General features: G+C 41.4%; 1 protein-coding gene across 3 annotated transcripts in view; it reads left to right on the top strand.

Annotated features, from left to right (window-relative positions):
• The first annotated feature begins 324 nt into the window (after positions 1-324).
• Positions 325-23362, top strand: part of MAPK9 (mitogen-activated protein kinase 9) — a 62961-nt gene continuing 39923 nt past the window's right edge. For all 3 annotated transcript variants that reach the window (XM_067732616.1, XM_067732618.1, XM_067732617.1), the window contains exons 1-2: positions 325-478; positions 18787-18957. In XM_067732616.1, coding sequence (XP_067588717.1) covers positions 18836-18957 — 122 coding nt within the window. In that variant the 5' untranslated portion in view covers positions 325-478; positions 18787-18835. The remainder of the gene's footprint in view (positions 479-18786; positions 18958-23362) is intronic.

Genomic DNA, 23362 nt, shown 5'->3' with positions numbered 1-23362 from the left:
CAACAAGCTCAGCTAGCTCGCCGAACAGTGCCTGCGTCAATAAGGCGCGGATCCGATCTGCTGCGCTACCTTCGAGCGCCGCTCACCAGTCACTGAGGGCCCTGGCTCCGCCGCCCGCCCCGCCCGAGCCGCCCGGCAGTAGTTCGTCCCCACCACCCCGCGCGCGATTGGCTGCACCAGTCCGACTTACCGCGCGCCGATTGGTCGGCGCGCGGGTCGGTCAGGCCGAGCGCCGCTGCGGCGGCGGCGGCGGAGGAGAAGAGAGCCAGACCGGAAGGGATCTAAGCGCTCCGGCGCCCCTCACACCCACTGCGGCGGCGGCGGCGGCGGCGGCGGCGGCGGCGGCGGGGCGGAGCGGAGCAGAGCGGGGCGGGGCGACCGGCCGAGCCCCGGGCAGCGGAGCCGCGAGCCGCCAGCGCGCAGCGCCGCCAGTCCGCCCGCCTGCCCTCTCCTCTTGGCGCGGCGGCGGGGAGGCGAGGTGAGCCCGGCGGGCGGGTTAGGCCCAGCGGGGACTCTCGGGCCGAGCCTCGCTGGGGAGGGACGGCGGGAGGGCCGCGCGGCCGGGATCCGCGGGGAAGGGGGAGCGCGGGGCTGGAGGACCGGGTTCTGTGGGGCCGACCGGGGTCTGCGGGGTGCTGGTGACCCCGGCCGCAGCCCCTCGTCCCCCGGGCTGCCGCAGTCACCCCTCCCTACCGGCTGTCAGCACCCCAAAGCTGAGGGCCCGCTCCCTAGTCTGGCCTTGGCAGACCTACCGTAGGGTCTGTGGGCGCCCTCCCCCCCCCGATTGTTTGGCACACAGCAGCACACCTGCTCCGGGATGCTCAGAAGCCTGGGATTTGGTTCCTGCGACCTTAGCAAAGGCACTGACACTTGATGTTTCTCGGTTTTCCCCTCAGCAAAGTGGGAGAAATGTCTGCCCTTTGGGACAGTGTTGTTGTCAGGCTATATGAATGTGTGTGAAAGCGCCTGGGCGGGAGCCCAGTGCACATTTGTGAAAAATTGGGCGGCATACTGCTCCTTGCTGGTTTGAGTGTGGCAGGAACCCCCTCCCCATTCGCCCATAGTCCCCCATGCTAACGCTGCTCCAATGCCTTGTCATTGCACACTCAGTGCCCAGCAACGCCAGAGCGGGCCCTGCCCACCCCACCCCACCAACCCACCCCTCCAACCCCCCACCACTCCCCCAACCCAGAGCACCGTTCTCCTGTCCCACCCACCTTACTTGCCTTGAACGTTCTGTTTACCTCAGGACCTTTGCACTTGCTGTGTCCAGTGATTGGCGTTGTCTCCCGGATCTTTGCACAGCTGGCTCCTTCTGGTTCTTCTTCTGGTCAGATGTCTCACTTTACACAATGCCTTCCTTGACCACCCTCTTTCTTCCCTTAGTAATTCTTTCTCATTATGTTGTTTAATTTTCTTCCTAGTATCTGGTTTGAAACTATTCTATTGATTTGCCTGTTTATTTTCTGTCTCTCCCACTAGGATGTAGCTTTATGAAAACAGGTAGTTGTCTGATTTGTCCACTGCTTTATCCCCAGTGCTTAGAAAGCACACAGTAAGTACTCAGTAATATCAGTCCAGTGAATGAATGAATGACCCTGCCCGCCTGTTGCTTTTCCTTTATGTTTGTTTAGTGACTTCTGACTAACTTGTGAAACTAGTATGCAGATGGAAACTTGCTTTCATTTTGTGAAACATTTTAATGTCCTTGACCCCTTTATTTGGTAACTGTCAGAACAAGCTGTGATATAAAATCTTACATTTTTGTAATGTTTTAGCTGTAACTTCCTTCCACACATTCAGGAGACATTTACTGAATTCTACATTATCTAGGTCAGGCTTTCTGCTCGGCCCTGGGGACACAAAGGCAATAGCAACAGGGTCCCTTCCTCCAGAGAGCCCAAGAGCCCAGTAGGGAAGGCAGACATGTAGAGAGTATTAGGACAGCTGGCTGTAGAGGGGGGGCTGTGCCATGGAAACTTGGAGGAGGTGATGGCTGGTGCTGGAGTTGAGCCTTGAATGGTGATGAGAAACTTGTCAGGTGGGGGAGGCAAGAAGTGGGAAAGGGCAGGGTGAAGGAAGAACTTTAGACCAATGTGGGGTCAAAATCAGCCTGTTGGGCCAGGTGTAAGAGAGCTTGGAGTAGTGGGGACCCTGGAGAACCAGACCCAGCTCACCCAGCAATTTTTAGAAAGAAGTCAGAACTCGACGTTTGTATCTACACTCTCTTGATTTTGAAATGTTGGCAGTAGCTAATTTTAAAATGTTTTAAATGCTGTGAAACAAGCAAAATACAGACCTCATTCAGCTTTGTTGCAGGATTGTCGACCTCCAGTGCAGGTTGTATAGGAGGGAAGAGTTGCAATGAGCTGGAAAGGTAGCCCAAGGCCAGAGGAGCTAGGCCCTATTTGTCCAGGTACTCTCATTTAATTGTCACTGGAGCTCTGTGATAGCAGCTATGAAGCCCATTTCTGCAGAGGAGGAAACAGAGGCTCCCAGAGTTTCAGCAGTCTTGTTTCATAGCAAGCAGCTGGAAAGTGAAATTTGAACCCAGGTATCCCCCAGATCAGCATTCTTTCCTGGGTCCCTCAGCTCTGAGTATTCTCTTTTGGCTCTTCATTTGTTCTGGAAGAACAATATCCAATTTAGATAATGTTTCCGTTCATTTAACCCTTTTTTTTCCCCTTCAAAAGGATTCTGCAGGGTTAAAAATAATACTATTTTGGCATAGTCTTCTCTGAAAAGTTTTGATTCTCCTGAGTCTCCTGAGGAGAATCCACTCCTGAGAATTTAATTTTCAGGATACCACTTTAAATAATTTGTTGACAGATTAAAATATGTTTATTTGGCCTCCCTAAATAAATGTTAGAGGATACACCTCAATTTGTCTATTTAAAATCAAATTTCTTAATTTTCTGGATAGAGAAAAGTGCCAGATGAAGCAATTAACAGTGAGTAAGCCAATTTATTTCATGATGCCTAAGGTAAAACAAAACCACAATTATTTCTTAAGACTATTGATTTGGCAGTAGGGCAGCTATTTCCAATCTAAATATGTAGTTATACTTGGTTAAGAAGGTGACATTTTTACATAATTTTCCCTAAGAATTAAGGAAAATTAAATTTGTATTTGGCCTTCTGTGATTGTATGAACTAGTTTCAACATCAGTCTTTAACTGTTTATTATGAGGAATTTCAAACATATACGGAAGTAGACAGTAGTATCTGGCTTTAACAATTACCAACTCATGGCCAATCTTGTTTGTCCCTAATCCCATCCATACACCTCACCCCACCTATTATTTTCAAGCAAATCCTAACTATGATGTCATTTCATCCATGAATTTTTCAGTTTATGTTCTAAAAGATAAGGAGTCTTTTAAACTTTGAAAAGCAATAATTCCTTAATATCATCAAATAGCCAGTCAGCATGCAAATTTCTAGTTGTCTCATAAATTTTATAGTTTCTTTAATAGTTTCTTCATTGGAATCAGGATCCAGATAAGGTCCATACATTGTGATAAGTTCATATGTCTTTTAAATTTCTTTTAATCTGTAGATCCCCCTTTATTTCTTTTTTTCTTTTCCTTGTAGTTTATTTGTTGAAGCAATAGCTTTTCCATTATTGGGATTTTACTGATTGTACCTCTCCAATGTAATTTCTTGTTCCTCTGTATTTCTTGAAAAGTTGTAGTTGGATCTAGGCGAGGTTTGGTTGGATCCAGGGTGCCTTCCTAAGGGGGTGCATGCTTCCTCTAGAGGCAAGTAGTCCTGGTTGGCTCACACTATGATGTTAGCCGCTGTTGATGCTCAGTGCCTGGACCCATTGATTCATTAAGAGGGCATATTATTTCGGGGACAAGTTTGTATATCTTTTGCCCGGTAAGAACTCATTTTTTAGAAAGGACTGTAGATCTTTCCACATTTTTTATTGGCCTTTGGATTGCCAGTTAAAGTATTGTTAAAAGGTGCCTCAAATCCTCTTTGGAAAATGTTGGGGTGTAAATTAATAGATATAAAAATAATGAGCGGGGCTTCCCTGGTGGCGCAGTGGTTGAGAGTCCGCCTGCCAATGCAGGGGACGCGGGTTCGTGCCCCGGTCTGGGAGGATCCCACATGCCGCGGAGCGGCTGGGCCTGTGAGCCGTGGCCGCTGAGCCTGTGCGTCTGGACCCTGTGCTCCGCAACGGGAGAGGCCACGGCAGTGAGAGGCCCGCGTACCGCAAAAAAAAAAAAAAAAAAAAAAGAGAGACATTAATATTAACTCTCATTATGTTAAACGGGTTCTTGCCCATTGTGAAGTTGTTATTTGAATATTTCTATAGCTGAATTATTTAGCTATTAGGAGAATGAACAGTGTGAAAACCACCTGTTACTTTGTCCTTCCATAGGCCAGTGTAGGAAAAACTTGGGGATTCGTTTTAAAAACATATGGTTTTTTTAGAACAATTTGTTTAAAAAACATATCTCCACTCCCCTACAATGATTTTAAGAGAAAGAATAATTGAGAATGATTGCTTTTAAAAAACTCCTTTTCCTTAAAAAAGAAAAAAATATATATATACACACACATAAACATACACACACATGTATTTCTACAGAACTGTAAATGATTTAATTTGTTTGACTATTTAAATATTGTATATCTAAACTGATGCTGCTACTAGTTTGATTTCAGCATATCTAAGCATGAGGGTGCAACCCAGGTAGTAAATCCTCCAGCTCTGATTCTAGAATCAAATCCATTTTTCCGGGCTTCCCCGGTGGCGCAGTGGTTGAGAGTCCACCTGCCGATGCAGGGGACACAGGTTCGTGCCCCGATCTGGGAAAATCCCACATGCCGCGGAGCGGCTGGGCCCGTGAGCCATGGCTGCTGAGCCTGCGCATCCAGAGCCTGTGCTCCACAACGGGAGAGGCCACAACAGTGAGAGGCCCGCGTACCGAAAAAAAGAAAATCCATTTTTCCAATTCTTAACTCTCAGAAACATAGCTACTATTATATGTTGAAAAGTGGGTGTCTTCTAAAAATTTCCTGAGAAGATGGCAGAGTAGAAGGACATGTGCTCACTCCCTCTAGCAAGAGCACTGGGATCACAACTAACTGCTGAACAGTCATTGACAGGAAGACAGTGGAACTCACCAAAAAAGATACCCCACATCTGAAGACAAAGGAGAAGCCACAGTGAGATGGTAGGAGGGGTGCAATCACAATAAAATCAAATCCCATAACTGCTGGGTGGGTGACTCACAAACTGGAGAACAATTATACCACAGAAGTCCACCCACGGGAGTGAAGGTTCTGAGCCCAACATCAAGCTTTCTAACCTGGTGGTCCGGCAGCAGGAGGAGGAATTCCCAGAGAATCAGACTTTGAAGGCTACCGGGATTTGATTGCAGTACTTCAACAGGACTGGGGGAAACAGACTCCACTCTTGGAGGACACACACAAAGTAGTGTGTGCATCAAGACCCAGGGGGAAGAAGCAATGACCCTATAGCAGACTGAACGAGACCTACCTGCTAGTGTTGGAGGGTCTCCTGCAGAGGCAGTGAGCAGCTTTGGCTCACCACAGGGACAAGGACACTGGCAGCAGAAGTTCAAGCCTGTAGGTTCCAGTGCTGCGTTGCTTCAGGCCAAACAACCAACAGGGAGGGAACTCAGCCCCACCCATCAAGCAGATTAAAGTTTTATTGAGCTCTGCCCACCAGAGCAACACCCAGCTCTACCCACCACCAGTCCCTCCCATCAGGAAGCTTGCACAAGCCTCTTAGATAACCTCATCCACCAGAGGGCAGACAGCAGAAGCAAGAAGAACTACAGTCCTGCAGCCTGTGGAACATAAACCACATTCACAGAAAGACAGACAAAATGAAAAGGCAGAGGACTGTGTACCAGGTGAAGGAACAAGGTAAAACCCCAGAAAAACAACTAAGTGAAGTGGAGATAGGCAACCTTCCAGAAAAAAAAATCAGAATAACGATAGTGAAGATGATCCAGGAGCGCTGAAAAAGAATGGAGGCAAAGATCGAGAAGATGCAAGAAATGTGTAACAAAGACCTAGAAGAATTAAAGAGCAAACACCTTGAAGAATTAAAGAACAAACAAACAGAGATGAACAATACAGTAACTGAAATGAAAAATGCACTAGAAGGAATCAATAGCAGAAAACTAAGGCAGTAGAATGGATCGGTGACCTGAAAGATAGAATGATAGAATTCACTGCCGCAGAACAGAATGAAGAAAAGAGAATGAAAATAAATGAAGACAGCCCAAGAGACCTCTGGGACAACATTAAACGCACCAACATTCGCATTATAGGGGTCCCAGAAGGGGAAGAAAGAGGGAAAGGACCTGAGAAAATATTTGAAGAGATTATAGTCAAAAACTTCCCGAACATGGGAAAGGAAATAGCCATCCAAGTCCAGGAAGTGCAGAGAGTCCCAGGCAGGGTAAACCCAAGGAGAAACACGCTGAGACACATAGTAATCAAACTGACAAAAATTAAAAACAAAGAAAAATTATTAAAAGCAACAAGGAAAAAACGACAAATAACATATAAGGGAACTCCCCTAAGGTTAACAGCTGATTTCTCAGCAGAAACTCTACAAGCCAGAAGGGAATGGCACAATATATTTAAAGTGATGAAACGGAAGAACCTACAACCAAGATTACTCTACCCAGCAAGGATCTCATTCAGATTTGATGGAGAAATCAAAAACTTTACAGACAAGCAAAAGCTAAGAGAATTCAGCACCACCAGACCAGCTTTGTAACAGATGCTAAAGTAACTCCTCTAACTGGGAAACACAAGATAAGAAAAGGACCTACAAAAACAAACCCAAAACGGTTAAGAAAATGGTAATAGGAGCATACATATCGATAATTACCTTAAATGTGAATGGATTAAATGCCCCAACCAAAAGACACAGTCTTGCTGAATGGATACAAAAACAAGACCCATATATATGCTGTCTACAAGAGAACCACTTCAGACCTAGGGACACATACAGACTGAAAGTGAGGGGATGGAAAAAGATGTTCCATGCAGATGGAAATCAAAAGAAAGCTGGAGTAGCAATACTTATATCAGATAAAATAGACTTTAAAATGAAGCATGTTATAAGAGACAAGGAAGGACACTACATAATGATCAAGGGATCAATCCAAGAAGAAGATATAACAATTACATATTCACCCAGCATTGGAGCACCTCAATACATAAGGCAAATGCTAACAGGTATGAAAGAGGAAATCAACAGGAAGACAATAATAGTGGGGGGCTTTAGCACCTCACTTACACCAATGGGCAGATCATCCAGACAGAAAATGAATACGGAAACACAAGCTTTAAATGACACAATAGACCAGATAGATTTAATTGATATTTATAAGACATTGCATCTAAAACAGCAGATTACACTTCTTCTCAAGTGCACACAGAGTATTCTCCAGGATAGATCATATATTGGTTCACAAATCAAGCCTTGGTAAATTAAAAAAACTGAAATAATATCAAGCATCTTTTCTGACCACAACAATATGAGATTAGAAATAAATTACAGGGAAAAAAATGTAAAAAACACAAACACATGGAGGCTAAACAATACGTTACTAAATAACCAAGAGATAACTGAAGAAATCAAAGAGGAAATCAAAAAATACCTAGAAACAAATGACAATGAAAATACAACGATCCAAAACCTATGGGATGCAGCAAAAGCAGTTCTAAGGGGGAAGTTTATAGCAATACAATCCTACCTAAAGAAACAAGAAACATCTCAAATAAACAACCTAACCTTACACCTAAAGCAATTAAAGAAGAACAAACAGAACCCAAAGTTAGTAGAAGGAAAGAAATCATAAAAATCAAAGTAGAAATAAATGAAATAGAAATGAAGAAAACAATTGCAAAAAATCAATGAAACTAAAAGCTGGTTCTTTGAGAAGATAAACAAAATTGATAAACCTTTAGCCAGAGTCATCAAGAAAAAGAGGGAGAGGACTGAAAGCAATAAAATTAGAAATGAAAAAGGAGAAGTTACAACAGGCATCGCAGAAAGTCAAAGCATCATAAGAGACTACTACAAGCAACTCTACGCCAATAAAATGGACAACCTGGAAGAAGTGGACAAATTCTTAGAAAGGTATAACCTTCCAAGACTGAACCAGGAAGAAATAGAAAATATGAACAGACCAATCACAAGTAATGAAATTGAAAATGTGATTAAAAATCTTCCAACAGGGCTTCCCTGGTGGCGCAGTGGTTGAGAGTCCACCTGCCGATGCAGGGGACATGGGTTTGTGCCCCGGTCCGGGAAGATCCCACATGCCGCGGAGCGGCTGCGCCCGTGAGCCATGGCCACTGAGGCTGCGTGTCCGGAGCCTGTTGCTCCGCAACGGCAGAGGCCACGGCAGTGAGAGGCCCGTGTACTGCAAAAAAAAAAAAAAAAAATCTTCCAACAGACAAAAGTCGAGGACCAGATGGCTTCACACGTGAATTCTATCAAACATTTAGAGAAGAGCTAACACCCATCCTTCTCAAACTCTTCCAAAAATTGCAGAGGAAGGAACAATCCCAAATTCATTCTATGAGGCCACCATCATCCTGATACCAAAACTAGACTAAGGTACTACAAAAAAAGAAAATTACAGACCAATATCACTGATGAATATAGATGCAAAAATCCTCACCAAAATACTAGCAAACAGAATCCAACAGCAGTTAAAAGGATCATACACCATGATCAAGTGGGATTTATCCCAGGGATGCAAGGATTCTTCAATATATGCAAGTCAATCAATGTGATACACTATATTAACAAATTAAAGAATAAAAACCACATGATCATCTCAATAGATGCAGAGAAACTTTCGACAAAATTCAACACCAATTTATGATAAAAAAAAACCTCTCCAGAAAGTGGGCATAGAGGGAACCTACCTCAACATAATAAACGCCATATGAGACAAACTCACAGCAAACATCAGTCTCAATGGTGAAAAACTGAAAGCATTTCCTCTAAGATCAGGAACAAGACAAGGATATCCACTCTCACCACTTTTATTCAACATAGTTTTGGAAGTCCTAGCCACAGCAATCAGAGAGGAAAAAGAAATAAAAGGAATACAAGTTGGAAAAGAAGTAAAACTGTCATTGTTTGCAGATGACATGATACTATATGTAGAGAATCCTAAAGATGCCGCCAGAACTCTACTAGAGCTAACCAATGAATTTGGTAAAGTTGCAGGATACAAAATTAATGCACAGAAATCTCTTGCATTTCTATACACTAACAATGAAAGATAAGAAAGAAATTAAGGAAATAGCCCCATTCACCATTGCAACAAAAAGAGTAAAATACCTAGGAATAAACCTACCTAAGGAGGTAAAAGACCTGTACTCAGAAAACTGTAAAACACTGATGAAAGAAATCAAAGATAACACAAACAAATGGAGAGATATACCATGTTCTTGGATGGGAAGAATCAATATTGTGAAAATGACTATGCTACCCAAAGCTATCTACAGATTCAATGCAATCCCAATCAAACTACCACTGGCATTTTTCACAAAAGTAGAACAAAAAATTTCACAATTTGTATGGAAACACAAAAGACCCCGAATAGCCAAAGCACTCTTGAGAAGGAAAAACGGAGCTGGAGGAATCAGGCTCCCTGACTTCAGACTATACTACAAAGCTACAGTAATCAAGACAGTATGGTACTGGCCCAAAAACAGAAATATAGATCAATGGAACAGGATAGAAAGCCCAGAGATAAACCCACGCACATATGGTCACCTTATCTTTGATAAAGGAGGCAAGAATATACAATGGAGAAAAGACAGCCTGTTCAATAAGTGGTTCTGGGCAAACTGGACAGCTACATGTAAAAGAATGAAATTAGAACACCCCCTAACACCGTACACAAAAATAAGCTCAAAATGGATTAAAGACCTAAATGTAAGACTGGACACTATGAAACTCTTAGAGGAAAACAGAGGCAGAATACTCTTTGACTTAAATCACAGCAAGATCTTTTCTGACCAACCTCCCAGATTAATGGAAATAAAACCAAAAATAAACAAATGGGACCAAATGAAATTTAAAAGCTTTTGCACAGCAAAGGAAACTATAAACAAGACGAAAAGACAACCCTCAGAATGGGAGAAAATATTTGCAAATGAATCAACAAAGGATTATTCTCCAAAATATATAAATAGCTCATGCAGCTCAATATTAAAAAAACAAACAGCACAATAAAAAAATAGGCAGAGGACCTAAGTAGACATTTCTCCAAAGAAGATAAACAAATTGCCAACAAACATATGAAAGGGTGCTCAACATCACTCATTATTAGAGAAATGCAAATCAATACTATGATAAGGTATCACCTCACACCAGTTAGAATGGGCATCATCAGAAAATTTACAAGCAACAAATGCTGGAGAGGGTGTGTAGAAAAGGGAACCCTCTTGCACTGTTGGTGGGAATGTCAATTGATACAGCCACTATGGAGAACAGTATGGAGGTTCCTTAACAAACTAAAAATAGAATTGCCATATGACCCAGCAGTCCCACTACTGGGCATATACCCAGAGAAAAACAATTCAAAAAGACACATGCACCTCAATGTTTATTCCAGCACTATTTACAATAGCCAGGTCATTGAAGCAACCTAAATGCCCATTGACAGACGAATGGATAAAGAAGATGTGGTACATATATACAATGGAAGGAACGAAATTGGGTCATTTGTAGAGACATGGATGGACATAGAGACTGTCGTACAGAGTGAAGTAAGTGAGAAAGAGGAAAACAAATATCGTATATTAACACATATATGTGGAATCTAGAAAAATGGTACAGATGAACCCGTTTGCAAGACAGAAATAGAGACACAGATGTAGAGAACAAATATGTGGACACCAAGGGGGGAAAGCAGGGAGGGGGAGTGATGGTTGTGGGATGAACTGGAAGATTGTGATTGACATATATACACTAATATATATAAAATAGATAACTAATAAGAACCTGCTGTATAAAAAAAAAAAATTCAAAAATTTCCTGAAACATCATCTGCCTACCACACGCTAGAATGAAAAGTAAATTCTGTGCATTGCCTCCTGTCTATTGTGTCTTTCACTGAGGTGCTCACCAGTATTAACCACGTCATCAGCTTTTGCACTTACCAGATTTTAATTCACATTTGCAGAATGCAGACATTTGTTGGGATAAGTAGAATGGGTGTCTTAAGGTCAGCTGACGTTGAGACCTTGCCCTGTGCTAGACACTGTGCTAGTTTTCCTCTGAGGTTGATTCTGCAGTTATTCCCGTTCTACGCATGAGTGTAATTGCTTGCCCAAGTTCACTCACCCAGATAAATGGCAGACCCACTGCTCTCTGACTCCAGAGTCCTAATCTTAGCCATTGCACGAAGCTGCCTTACCACATTTACTCTCCTGCTTAGTTTTGCCTTAACATATATTTCCTGGGCACCCACTGTGTACTTAGTAAAGGATTGAGAAGTAGATCAGACACATTTTCTGCCCTTGAGGAGCTCACAGGTAGAAGTAGAGATAGACTTGCAATGCAAATGAATACATGATGTGGTGCCAAAAAAGGGACATGCCCTGCACAGTTTGAAAGGAAAGCCTATAGAGGAGAACTTGCAGGAGAAGCAGGTGCTTGCACTAGGCTTTGGAGGATGAAGTTTGGTCAGGAGAGCAAAAGGGGGAGGGAAGTCATCTCAGGCAGATGGGACAGCTCAGGCAGAGACCTGAGGTATGCAGTAGCTGGGGTCTGCTGCTCCCAGGTGGTTTGATAGTGCCGAAGAGTGGGCCAGAGGCCCTGCAGAACTCCTCTGCTGTTATAAGAATTAGAATTTTACTGTCAAGGCAGTCGGTCACTACTGAAGGAATTTAAACAGGAGAGCAGTATGATAACTGCATATTTTCAACAAATCTCTTTTAATTCCTTATTTTGAAATAATTATAGATTCACAAGAGGTTGCAAAAATAGCAGAGAGGTCCTGTACACTCTTCACCCAGTTTCCACCAATGGTTGTATATTTATGTAACTATAGTATGATACCAGCATCAGGCAGTTAGCATTGGTACAATGCTTGTACAGTTCTATGTCATTTTATCACATGTGGAGGTTCATATAATCACCACCTTTGCCATCAAGATACAGAACTATTTCATCATCCCAAAGATCTCCCTTGTACTACCCGTTTATAACCACACCACCCGCCTTGCCCCCCACCATCCATAACCCCTGGTGACCACTAACCTGTTCTATATCTCTATAATATAGGTAATTTTCATTGCAAGAATGTTGTATAAATGGAATTATGTCCTATGGACCTTGTGAAATTGGCTTTTATCACTAAAAATTGTCACTAAAATTTCATAATACCCTTATGACCCACCCAAGTTGTAATGTATATCAGTAGTTCGATCATTTTTATTGCTGGGTGATGGTCCATGGTATTGACATACAGCAATTTGTTTAACCACCCACCCACTGAAGGACATCTGGATTGTTTCCAGTTTTGAACTATTACAAATATAGCTGCTATAAGCATTCATGTAAAGGTTTTCAAGTGGACAGATCTTTCTTTCTAATGTGGTATATATACAGTGGTTTGGAGGTATCAGGAATGGAGGCTGGGAGAGCACTTTGGCTATTGGTATGTCTGGGGAGCAATGAGGCCTTTACTCACAACACTGGGTATCGGGCATTGGGCCTGGAGATGGGGAGACTGACGACTACAAGGAGCTGGCAGGAAGAATCCTTGCTGGAGTCACTCACGTCCCTGTGAGTGACATAATAACCAATTCTGTATCATAGTATGTACTGTAACTTAAGAACTGATGTTCAGAAGAATGGCCCTGCGGTGCTGTGAAGATTTTGGTTATCCAAGAAAGATTAAGTTGTTGTGCTATGCTATTTTTAATATGAATTAAAGTAGGAAAAAACAATTTGATTAAAACTTTCAGCAGCAAGCATTGAAACAAAGAGGGTGATTGTGAAAATCTGCTTTTAATCACAGCAGTCAGTTAATTTAAATATTGAATGTCCTGGGTATTCTGAAACATTAGTGTGATTAAAGGTTTGAGTCTATGGATCACTGAATTATCTTCATCATCAGAAGAAAGTGTCTTAGTGGGGTGAAGACAACAAGATGAGATGTGAAGATCTGCGTTATTCTGGCCTGGTCTTGACCAGGCCTTGGACAGTCACTTTACTTTCTAAGTAAAATTAGAGATATTACAGTAGTATATTGGGAAAAACATGGATATAGTAGTCAAATACACCTCAATTCAAATCCAGGCCGTGCCACTTTCCAGCTGAGAATTTGGGCAAGTTCCTTACTGTCTCAGTTTTGTTTCCTCATTTGCAGAGTGAGGACAGTACCACGCACCTCACAGGCTGTTAGGAGAAGGTGTATAACTGTGTACTCAGAGCCTGGCCCACTTGCCTTCCTGCCTCCAGTCTCATCTGCCTCAAATCCATTCTCTGTAAAGGTGTCAGAGTGACCATTTTGCAACTTTTCATTTAAAAGTGTTTGTTTAGTTTTTAAAATGTGAAATATGTGCATAGTTTAAAAAAAAAGAACAGGAAGTTATAATGGCAAGGATGAAAGTCTCATTTCCCACTGTTTCTCTGCACTTGCTAGCATATTGTGTGTGTGTGTGTGTGCATGTGTTTGTGTATTTTTCCATACATTGGAATTTACTGTATGCAGTCTTCTTTAACTTGCTTTATTTCCTTATATATCTTAGACATCTTTCCATATCAATGCATAAAGTCCCTGCATTGTTTTTAATGGCTTTATTATACTTTTGTGCCGTAATTTATTCAGTCATTCCAAGGGTACTTTTTAGGTTATTTCTAGTTTTTTGCCTGTTACAAGCAGTGCAACAAACATCCTTGCACAAATATCTTTGAATATTTGTACACATGTATTTGTCAGATACATTTATAGAATTGTAGTTGCCAGGTTAGGAGTCTTGTGCATTTAAATTTTTCCTTAGGTATTACCTATTTTGCTTCCAAAAAATGTTTTACTAATTTATAGTTCTCACCATCATGTGTGAAAGTACCTGTTTCGTCACACCTAGGTTGATACTTAACTTGCACGCAGGTCTTGCCTCCTCCAGGAAGCCTTCCTTTACATCCGTCTCTCACTCACACATTCCACTTGTTCTCTCACTCTGCCCTCTGGACACTACTCTGCTGGGCTTCTGCCATGCAGCCTGTGCATTCCCCTAGGACACCTCCTACGTGGTGTGATAAATATGCAGTTGGTGGTTTGAGGGAAGGGACTGTCCAATTAGTACTCCATTGACAGCTGGTACCTCATGCTTGGCACACAGAAGGCCGTCAGGAGTTTGTTAGGAGAACTCAGTAAATGGTAGCTGTCATCCCCACAAGACTCAGACTGTATGCTCTCCACTGTTCTTTCCCACTTTAAAATTTTATAACTATGTAAAGCTGTAGTTAGAGCTAATTTTTCTATTTAGAAAAGTTAATCAGATTTAATATTTATAGTACCTGAATTGCTTATATTTAGAATACTAGAGGTAGAGAAAAAATTTTTTAAAGCATTTCTTATTCTAGGCTCTAAACAGGTAGGAAGGTTTCTCCTGCCCAATGTTTATTTATAGAGTGGGTAGATTTTACAGGTCTCCAGTCTTGGAGAAATAGAGATTTTCGATTAGAGCATTTCATTAAACAAGCATTCATCAAAGCAGTATGGTAAGTGGGGAGAGTGTGGACATGAGCCAGGTGCCTTTAGCAAAGGCTTTGCCAATTCCTAACCTCAAGGCACCCACTCACCACAGTTAGGTCTGTAGGAGCAGAGTGTGTTCTTCTAGGAGCTTTTTCAGTGGAAAAATGGTGGGCATTGAACAATGTCTTATGAGAGGGAAGACAGGCCCTCCCTGCTTTTGAGGAGCTTCTGACTTGGCAGAGGGAAGCAGAGGCAGACCTGCAGAAGCCGAGTGACAGTGAACACGGTAGGCACTGGGTCCCACTGCTGGGAACCGAGGTGAGGAACCAGCATCTTCTGGTGAGGGAAGTTAAGGCAGGGACTGCACCTTCAGTGTGTTGGTAATGTGGTTGCATGAAGAATTCTTAATGTGTTGGTAATGTGGTTGCATGAAGAATTCTTAACACCTCTCAATTTGTAAATTGTCTTCTGAAACCAGGTTGAGGTCCATTTTGTTGAAATACAATCTCAAGAGAGAGTTGATTTCATTAATAGCTAAATTACATGCTTTCTTAGTTTGGTTTGGGGTTCTTTCTCTTGCTCTCATGAAGCCCATGAAGCCCAAGATTGACAGAGGAGGTGGCTTTGACAGATTCTGTCTTAGGTGATTTTTTTTTTCTGCCTAATAAGGGAAACTTATTTTAATTTTAAAATTATTTAAAATCTTGAGATGAAATTATGTTAATTATTGACCTAATAATGTAATGTACTCCCCAAATTCACAAAAGCTAACCTAATACTGTACCAGTCTGAGTACAGGTTACAACAGCTGTAGCAGAGAGAGTTCCAGAGTTGCTCAACAAGGTTGAGATTAATTTGTGCCAATCTCAATGTGGGCAGGTGGACCAGAATGGGGGCCACCTCAGTGCCACAAGGTCATTCCAGACTCAGGCTGGTGGGTGACTCTAGCATCTTCAGCATGTGACTTCCATCTCTGGATCTATGACTGCTGATCCCTCAGCCAACAGCAAGGGAGAAAGATAGATTGAAAGGCAAGCAGCTTTCTGTTTAAACAAATGATCTGGGAGTAGCATACATCACTTCTGCTCACATCTCATTAGCTAAAGGTTAGTCATCTGGCCACAGCTGGCTGCCAGGAAAGTGACCAGATGTCATCTCTAGTTGGGTAGCCATTTGTCCAGCTGGAACAGGGTGGCTTCTGTTACTAAAATGAAGGGAGGAGTGGATCCTGGAGTAGGTCAGCAGCCTAGGCCTCTCATACTGTCCCTTGGCCACTTCAGACTTAACTTAACAAGCCGTACTTTCCAACTCAGCTATCTCTTGCTTACCTCCAGCTGTTTCACCTTTGTTTCTCCCCATCTCCTGCAGGGCAACAAGTCACGTACATTCTTCCTCCAAGCCGTGCATTTCCTTCTTTTCCCCACCTGCCACAATCCTGCCATTTTTGTCAGGTCTGCCTGTTTTGAGTCCTACCCATTCGAATCCAACCCTTTCTCAGCTTCCCGAATGACCTCTCTGAAAAGCAAGTGTGAACCCATGCCTCTCGTGCTTTGATGGCTCTACAGCCCTCAGGCCCAGGCCCAGATGGCTCTGAGCGTCTTCCAGGGCCTGGGGTGATCTGGCCTTGTTTTCTCTCCAGTTTTTTCCCCCCATGACCCAGCAGAATCAAATCTCAAATGATTTGTCATGCTTAGAAGGCACCTCCAGCTCTCTGCACATGCTACTTCCTATCCCTTCACCCTAAACCTCCATTCTTCTGGGTTTAGGGCTCTCCTTGCATCCGATCTCTTCTGAGTATACCCGCAGTGTACGCTCTCTGTAAGCTTGAAACGCAGAAGGCAGGTTCTGGCAAAGGACCTGGTCCACAGTGGTGCTCAAGAAATGCTTTATGAATGACCAGTATTGCTGGTGCATTACAACATGGCCAAGAAATAGCAGGTTGTAGTGGCTCCTGCCTTCTCGCTGAGTCTGTCTCTGATCCTTTGCATTTTTACTCCACTAGTCAAGCTGAGCAATTCACCATGTCTGAGCACAGTCAGTTTGAGTTCTGTGCTTCTACTCTGTCTCTGGCAAAACTATCCAGGGCAAATGCCACCTCCTCCATGAAGCTCTTCTTGTTTTCTGCACCCCTGCTTGTGGGTAGGACCTCTTTTGCCTTTCAGCTTTGTTTCTATTTTGCTTATGGCCCTTACCTCTTTATAACTTATATTACAATGTAGATAATAGACTCATTCTTCACACTTCTCCCCCAAATAGTGAAGTAGGGGCTGCTTCAAGACCAATACCTGTTTGATCTTGATATATGTCTTCTATATTATTTATCACTTTCTTGTACAAAGGTACCCCGTAAATGTTGAGATGAATTGTCTCGGCCTCTTAAAAACTATAAATAAATTAAGAAAAAGATGCTCCTTCAGATGTCAGTAAAATAGAGCAGCATCGTGAGGGAATCATTAGCTGCAGTGTTATGGGTCTGATCAGCAGAGGTATATTGAATGGTCACTCTGTCCCAGGGGCCAGGCCCTCCCTGTCCTCCTGTCCTGGGAGTACAGGGTGCCACCATGAACAAGACAGACCTATGCCTCCCCTCCTAGAGCTTAGGGCCCCCTTCTCACAGCAGCATGGCTTGGCCAGCTCACTAAGCCTTGGGTCACTCCAGTGTAACACAGGGCTGATAATTTCTGTCGGTTGTTGTGAGCAGTGTGTTAGTTTATCTAGTGCAACGCTGGCCTCCCAGACGCAATCCCCAGCCAGTGTGCAATGGCTCTTGGTCAAAATGGCTGCTGTGCCTACCAGCTGTGCCTCAGCCACTGCCCTGAGAATGGTAAAACATGAAGCAACAGTCAGTTGGAGAAACTATTCATTTGATTTAAATTCTTTGTTCAGTCTTGTTGTTAATCAATTTCCATGTTTAATGGAAGTCCTAGACATCATTGTGTTGAAACACATATAATCACTCCAAAAACTCAGTGGGTAGATATTAAATATTAGGTGTTAGAACAAACAAGCAGGAATTTGGGGAAGCTGTAGAATAAAATTTAAATTCTGTGTTTGTAAGCAGTGTAGAATATTTACCTAAATGATTTTATTGTTGGCTTTTTAATTTTTAAGAAATGACCAATATAAATAGCTTGCTAACTTTTGAATAAACATTATCAGACAAGAGCCAGGGAACGGAGTAAAGGTAGCTGCCTGCCGATTTCTGTTTGCTTTGTTTTCTGTATAAAATCATACAGGCTCCTGCAGCGTAGGAATCTCAGCCTACTATCTAAACCACAGAAAGGCTGCTCTGGGGCTTCCAGTTTATATTCATGCCTCGTGGATAACATAGTGTCCATGTTATTGACTGTAGCTTATGACAGAGTTCTCCATCTATGGCTGTCTGTATTGAAGCCCACTAGTGATGTAGGGTTTAGGGAATGTAGGCCGGCTCCGGGACCACCTCACAAGGTAGGAGCGCACTCACGAGCATCCACGGCACACACAGGTGTCACCAGGCCTCCAACACCCCGTTGTTCTTTAACTTACCACTTTTACAATCACTTTGGCATCGGACTTGCTTTCTAGTTCGTCACTTTAACCTGAATTTGTGGACACAGCAGAAGACTGGTCCATTTGTTTTTCTGCATGAATGAATTGTAGACGTTCATTTTGCAGCATCTCCAGAGTGCCTCCATATCTGGTTGAGACAGCACGGTGTAATCTGGTCCCACAGGAAGCAAGCTGATGGGAATCACATAGTGATGTAGTCTTGTCATGGCTAATAAAAATGTACAAATTCTTTTCTCCAAAGGTGGTTATTTCCTAATCCAATCCCTTAAGATGTGGTCATGCAGGGTCTCAGAATTCCTTCCTTTCATGATAATCTTGTACCATTAAAATGTCTTTGCATTTTTTGCATGTTGCTTAAGTTCAGAACTTGGTCTAACTCAGTTTACCAACTTACAGCCACATTGTCTTATATACCAATGAATTTGAAACACTATTAAGTGAGCTATGCATGTATAATTTCAGTAAGAATCCATGTTCATTCTGTTTCTCTTTCAAGGAATCTGACGACTGTACCAGCTCTTCGGAATATTATATGACACTACATCATGAGTGACAGTAAATGTGATAGTCAGTTTTACAGTGTACAAGTGGCAGATTCAACTTTCACTGTCCTAAAACGTTACCAGCAGTTGAAACCAATTGGTTCTGGAGCCCAAGGAATTGTCTGGTAAGTATGGTCTGTTTCAGTAGTGTAGATTGAGTTTTTGTTGTAATAAAAACTTAATAGATCTAAGTCGTCAGAATTTAGAAACACTGATGATAAAAATACCCTTTTCTTTGCTATAGGTTTATAAGCTAAATTGAATCAACCTCTTGCTTTAGTTACATATAGTCAGATTGTAGGATACAAGCTCAAATTCTTAGAATGCTGCGTAAATTTAAATAGGTAGCAATTTTTCTTTTTTCTTTGTTTCTTTTCTCTTTTTTTTCTTTTCCATTCCCCCTGTCATTATGATATTAGAGTAATAGGTATGACAGTGAGTTGTAACAGAAATTTGGAGTTTTATTCATTTCTTCATCCTGGCCACCTTTCCCCCCTCCCCCTTTTATTCCCAATCACTCCTATTCATTTCTAGGCGCCGTCATTGCAGTGCCTTGCCCTTCATTGGCAGGATGAGGCCAGTCAGTGTCATTATCACCCCATGGATTAACCAGGAAGGGATGCCGTATGAGGGGTTGGGCTGGCCGTCTCTTCCTTGGTGTCTCACTTCAACTATGTGTCCAGCCCAGAACGTCAGAACCGTTGGTCTGACCCTGAACCTTAGTCTCTTGCTTGGTAAGACAGTCAGCTGCCGCGACATCACTGGCCAGCTAAAGGTAAAGTTTTTCACATGTTTTCTAGACTACAGTTATCAGCACTTCCCAAGCTTTCTATCCCTTAGTTTTTTGGCAAATCTTTTCTTCTTTTTTTGGTTAGTAAAAACAAGATTGTCTTTGCATCTAAAAGGAACTGTGGTAAAGCTAAACACCCAATGATTACAGCTTGTAGGTAAAGGGGATTCAAGATAAAAGAGAACTCTTGGATGGTCTGGTAGGAGAGTTTATATTTTTATTAGAGATGTTGAGTTTAGAGAATCTGCATCAGTGGTTAGTAATTGATCCTCTGTTGTAGAGATATGTGATCAGGGAAGTTAGTTGTTTTCTTTGGCTTAGGTAGTTAGAGGCCCTGGAAGCTGAGAGGAGGTGGTAGTTCAGAGATTCCCAGAAAAACTAATGAGGGGGAAGGGGCTGTTTGGAAGGAATGCCTGGCTTGCATCTAAAATAGTGGTGATCTTAACTTCCAATTGATAACATGCTATATTGGTACTTAAATCCAGTGTGCCAGGAAAGTTTTAAAGTGAATGGATGGTTCATATTAGGATACTTTGATGTTAATAAAAAGTTCTAGACAGTAAAATATTCTTTTGATTTATAACCCATCTCTTATTTGGAACTGGATGGTAATTTGACATAGGGAATTAAGCAAGACTGATATCAAGGACATTTAATGTAATAACCACATTAAGAGCTTGACTAGAAATTCATAATTAATTGTATAATGGAGAGCTTTACAAGGGTTTTGCAGTTAAAATTAATGACTTCATTACAGCATGGTAAATGACAATAAAATTACATGCTACTTTAAAAAATACTGTTTTTCAGAGATTAGTTTTGATTTCCAGTTTTCATATCCTACTTCCTATCTTTGTTTTTTAAAGAAATGTTTAATAATGAATTTACTCATTATGGGTGTATATTTTTCATTAAAAAAATTCTAGTTTTGAAATGAAAGTTCCCAAATAAACAGTTATAAGCTAAACCTCCTCTGGTAAAAGCAGTGGTAGAATTATAAGATGGAAAGTTCTGAATTTTTAAAGAATTTTAAAGACTAAGAGTCCAGAAATAAACCCATACATCTGTGGCCAGTTGATTTTCAAAAAGGATGCCAAGATTATTCAGTGGGGAAAGAACAGTCTCTTCAACAAATGGTGCTGGGACAACTGGATACCCACATACAAAAGAATGAAGTTGGACTCCTACTTCACATCATGTAAAAGGTTAACTCAAAATTGATCGATGACCTAAATGTAAGAGTTAAAACCATAAAACTCTTAGAAGAAAACAAAGGGGGAAGCGTCATGACTTTGAATTCTTAGAAATGACACCAAAAGCATGAGCAACAAAAGAAGAAATTGGACTTTATCAAAATTAAAAATTTTTGTGTATCAAAGAACACTGTCAAGAGAGTGAAAAAACAACCCACAAATGGGAAAATATTTGCAAATCGTGTATCTGGTAAGAGTCTAATATTCAGAATATAAAGAACTCCTACAACTCAACAGCAAACAGACAAACAACCCAATTTATTTATTTTTAGGTAAAAGCATCTTTTTTTTTTTTAATTGGAGTATAGTTGCTTTACAATGTTGTGTTAGTTTCTGCTGTATAACAAAGTGAATCAGCTATACGTATACATATATCCCCTCCTTTTTGGATTTCCTTCTCATTTAGGTCACCACAGAGCACTGAGTAGAGTTCCCTGTGCTATACAGTAGGTTCTCATCAAACAACCCAATTAAAAAAAAAAAAAAAAAAAAACAGGCAAAGGACTTGAATAGACATTTCCCCAAAGAAGATTTATGGCCAATAAACACATGAAAAGATGCTCATTGTTAGCCATTTGGGAAATGCAAATCAAAACCACAGTGAGGTACTACTTCATACCCACTAGGTGGTCATAATCAACAAAATGGAAAATAACAAAGATTGGCAGGGATGTGAAGAAATTACAACCCTCATACACTGCCAGCGAGAATGTAAAATGGTGCAGCCACTTGTGGAAAACAGTTTGACGGTTCCTCAACAAGTTAAACATAGAATTATTACATGACCCAGTAAATATCCCTAGATATATTCCCAAAAGAATTAAAAACAGATGTTCAAAAAAGACTTGTATACAAATGTTCATAGCAGCACTATTCTCAATAGCCAAAAGGTGGAAACAGCCCAAATGTCCATCAATAAATGAATGGATACACAAGCTGTGTTATATACATACATGGAATATTATTCATAAAAAAAATGAAGCACTGATATATGCTACAACATAGATGATCCTCAGAAACATGCTAAGTGAAAGAAGCCAAACATAAAAGGTAGTATTATTATATGAGTCCATTTATGTGAAATATCCAAAGTAGGTAAATCCATAGAGAAAGATGCAGATTGGTGGTAACAAGGGCAAGGGGGAGAGAGGAATGGGGAGCAACTTCATAATGGGTATGGAGTTTCCTTTTGGGGTGATGAAAATCTTTTGGGGTTACTTAAAGGTGGTGATTGCACAACACTGTGAATGTGCTAAATGCTACTGAATTGTTCAGTTTAAAATGGTTCATTTTATGTTTATGTGAATCCCCCCTTAAAAAAATTTTTTTTGAAAAAAAATGTAAACTGAAAGGTGCCTTAACTTAAGGATATTTGTCATTTTTAATGGATATTTAACCCCTGATACTATAGTATTATATGTAATATTTTCATGTTATATTATGCATTAAAATATGTTGTCATTTTCTTGTAACTTACGTTACATATTGATATAGTCTTAACTGTACTTTCACTTAACTCTTAGTATTTTCATTTAAATAATTTTATGACAATTTTATTAACATTTGTATGAGCAACTTTCACCTCACATACATGTAGAGGCTAAAATTTTAACACCATCCTAAATTGCACGTCTTGCAAATTCCCACTTCCATAGCCTGAATTTTGATTTTAAGGAAGGATCAAAAACTGGGTTTCACGCTTTTCTGCTCAAGAAAGAAGTCTTTGAACTGATTAAAATAGCTCTTAATGAGCCTTTTGCACAGCTAGAGTTTATTTTGTGATCTTTGATGTAATTATTCACTTAACTTTGTAACCCAAGCCAGTTATTCATTACCAGATCAAAACCTTTTAGTTGGGTTAACTTTACTGATGCATGGAAAAGAGATTAGTTAACTTGATTCAGATTATTGATACTTTCTTTTAGAAATGTTTGTGCAATTATGAAAATTATTCTTAGACTTCTGGGATGTTTTCTTTTGGCTTTTAGAGGAGGTGCCGTCACGAGAGCTGGGCCTAGATGGTTGGAGACCTGGTTTCCATTATTACTTTACTGCTACTTTCTACCAGAGCCTGTGCTGGCTTCCTCTCAGCCGGGAAGGTGGGTGACTACTCCTCACCTTCCTTCTAGGCTTGAGGCTTTGTGGTACCATTGAACTGCAGCAGTGGTGGTGCAGGCAATGGTAGTCCCAGACTGACAAGAGAGAAACGTTTCCTGTGATACTTCCCCCACATGTCTTCAGAGGATTTTTTCCTGGCTCTGTTTTGCACAGAGTCTTGGATATTGGCATTATGCTTTAAGGTCCTTAAAAGAAAAGTGTTCTTTTTATACACGGTTCAAGGAGAGGATCTTTTACCTTGTTCTGCTGTGTAGATAGAGCAAGAAACTATGAATGGTGCCAGTTAGACTCCTTTCTTCCTCATCAGTGATGGAAGGGCTTGAGTATACCCACCATCAAGCCCTAACTTTTAGATAACTTCTTATCTCC

Source organism: Pseudorca crassidens, chromosome 3 (genome assembly GCF_039906515.1).
Source record: "Pseudorca crassidens isolate mPseCra1 chromosome 3, mPseCra1.hap1, whole genome shotgun sequence".
Taxonomy (NCBI): domain Eukaryota; kingdom Metazoa; phylum Chordata; class Mammalia; order Artiodactyla; family Delphinidae; genus Pseudorca; species Pseudorca crassidens.
Note: the sequence above shows the minus strand (reverse complement) of the source record. Positions and strands in the feature narration are given on the sequence as shown.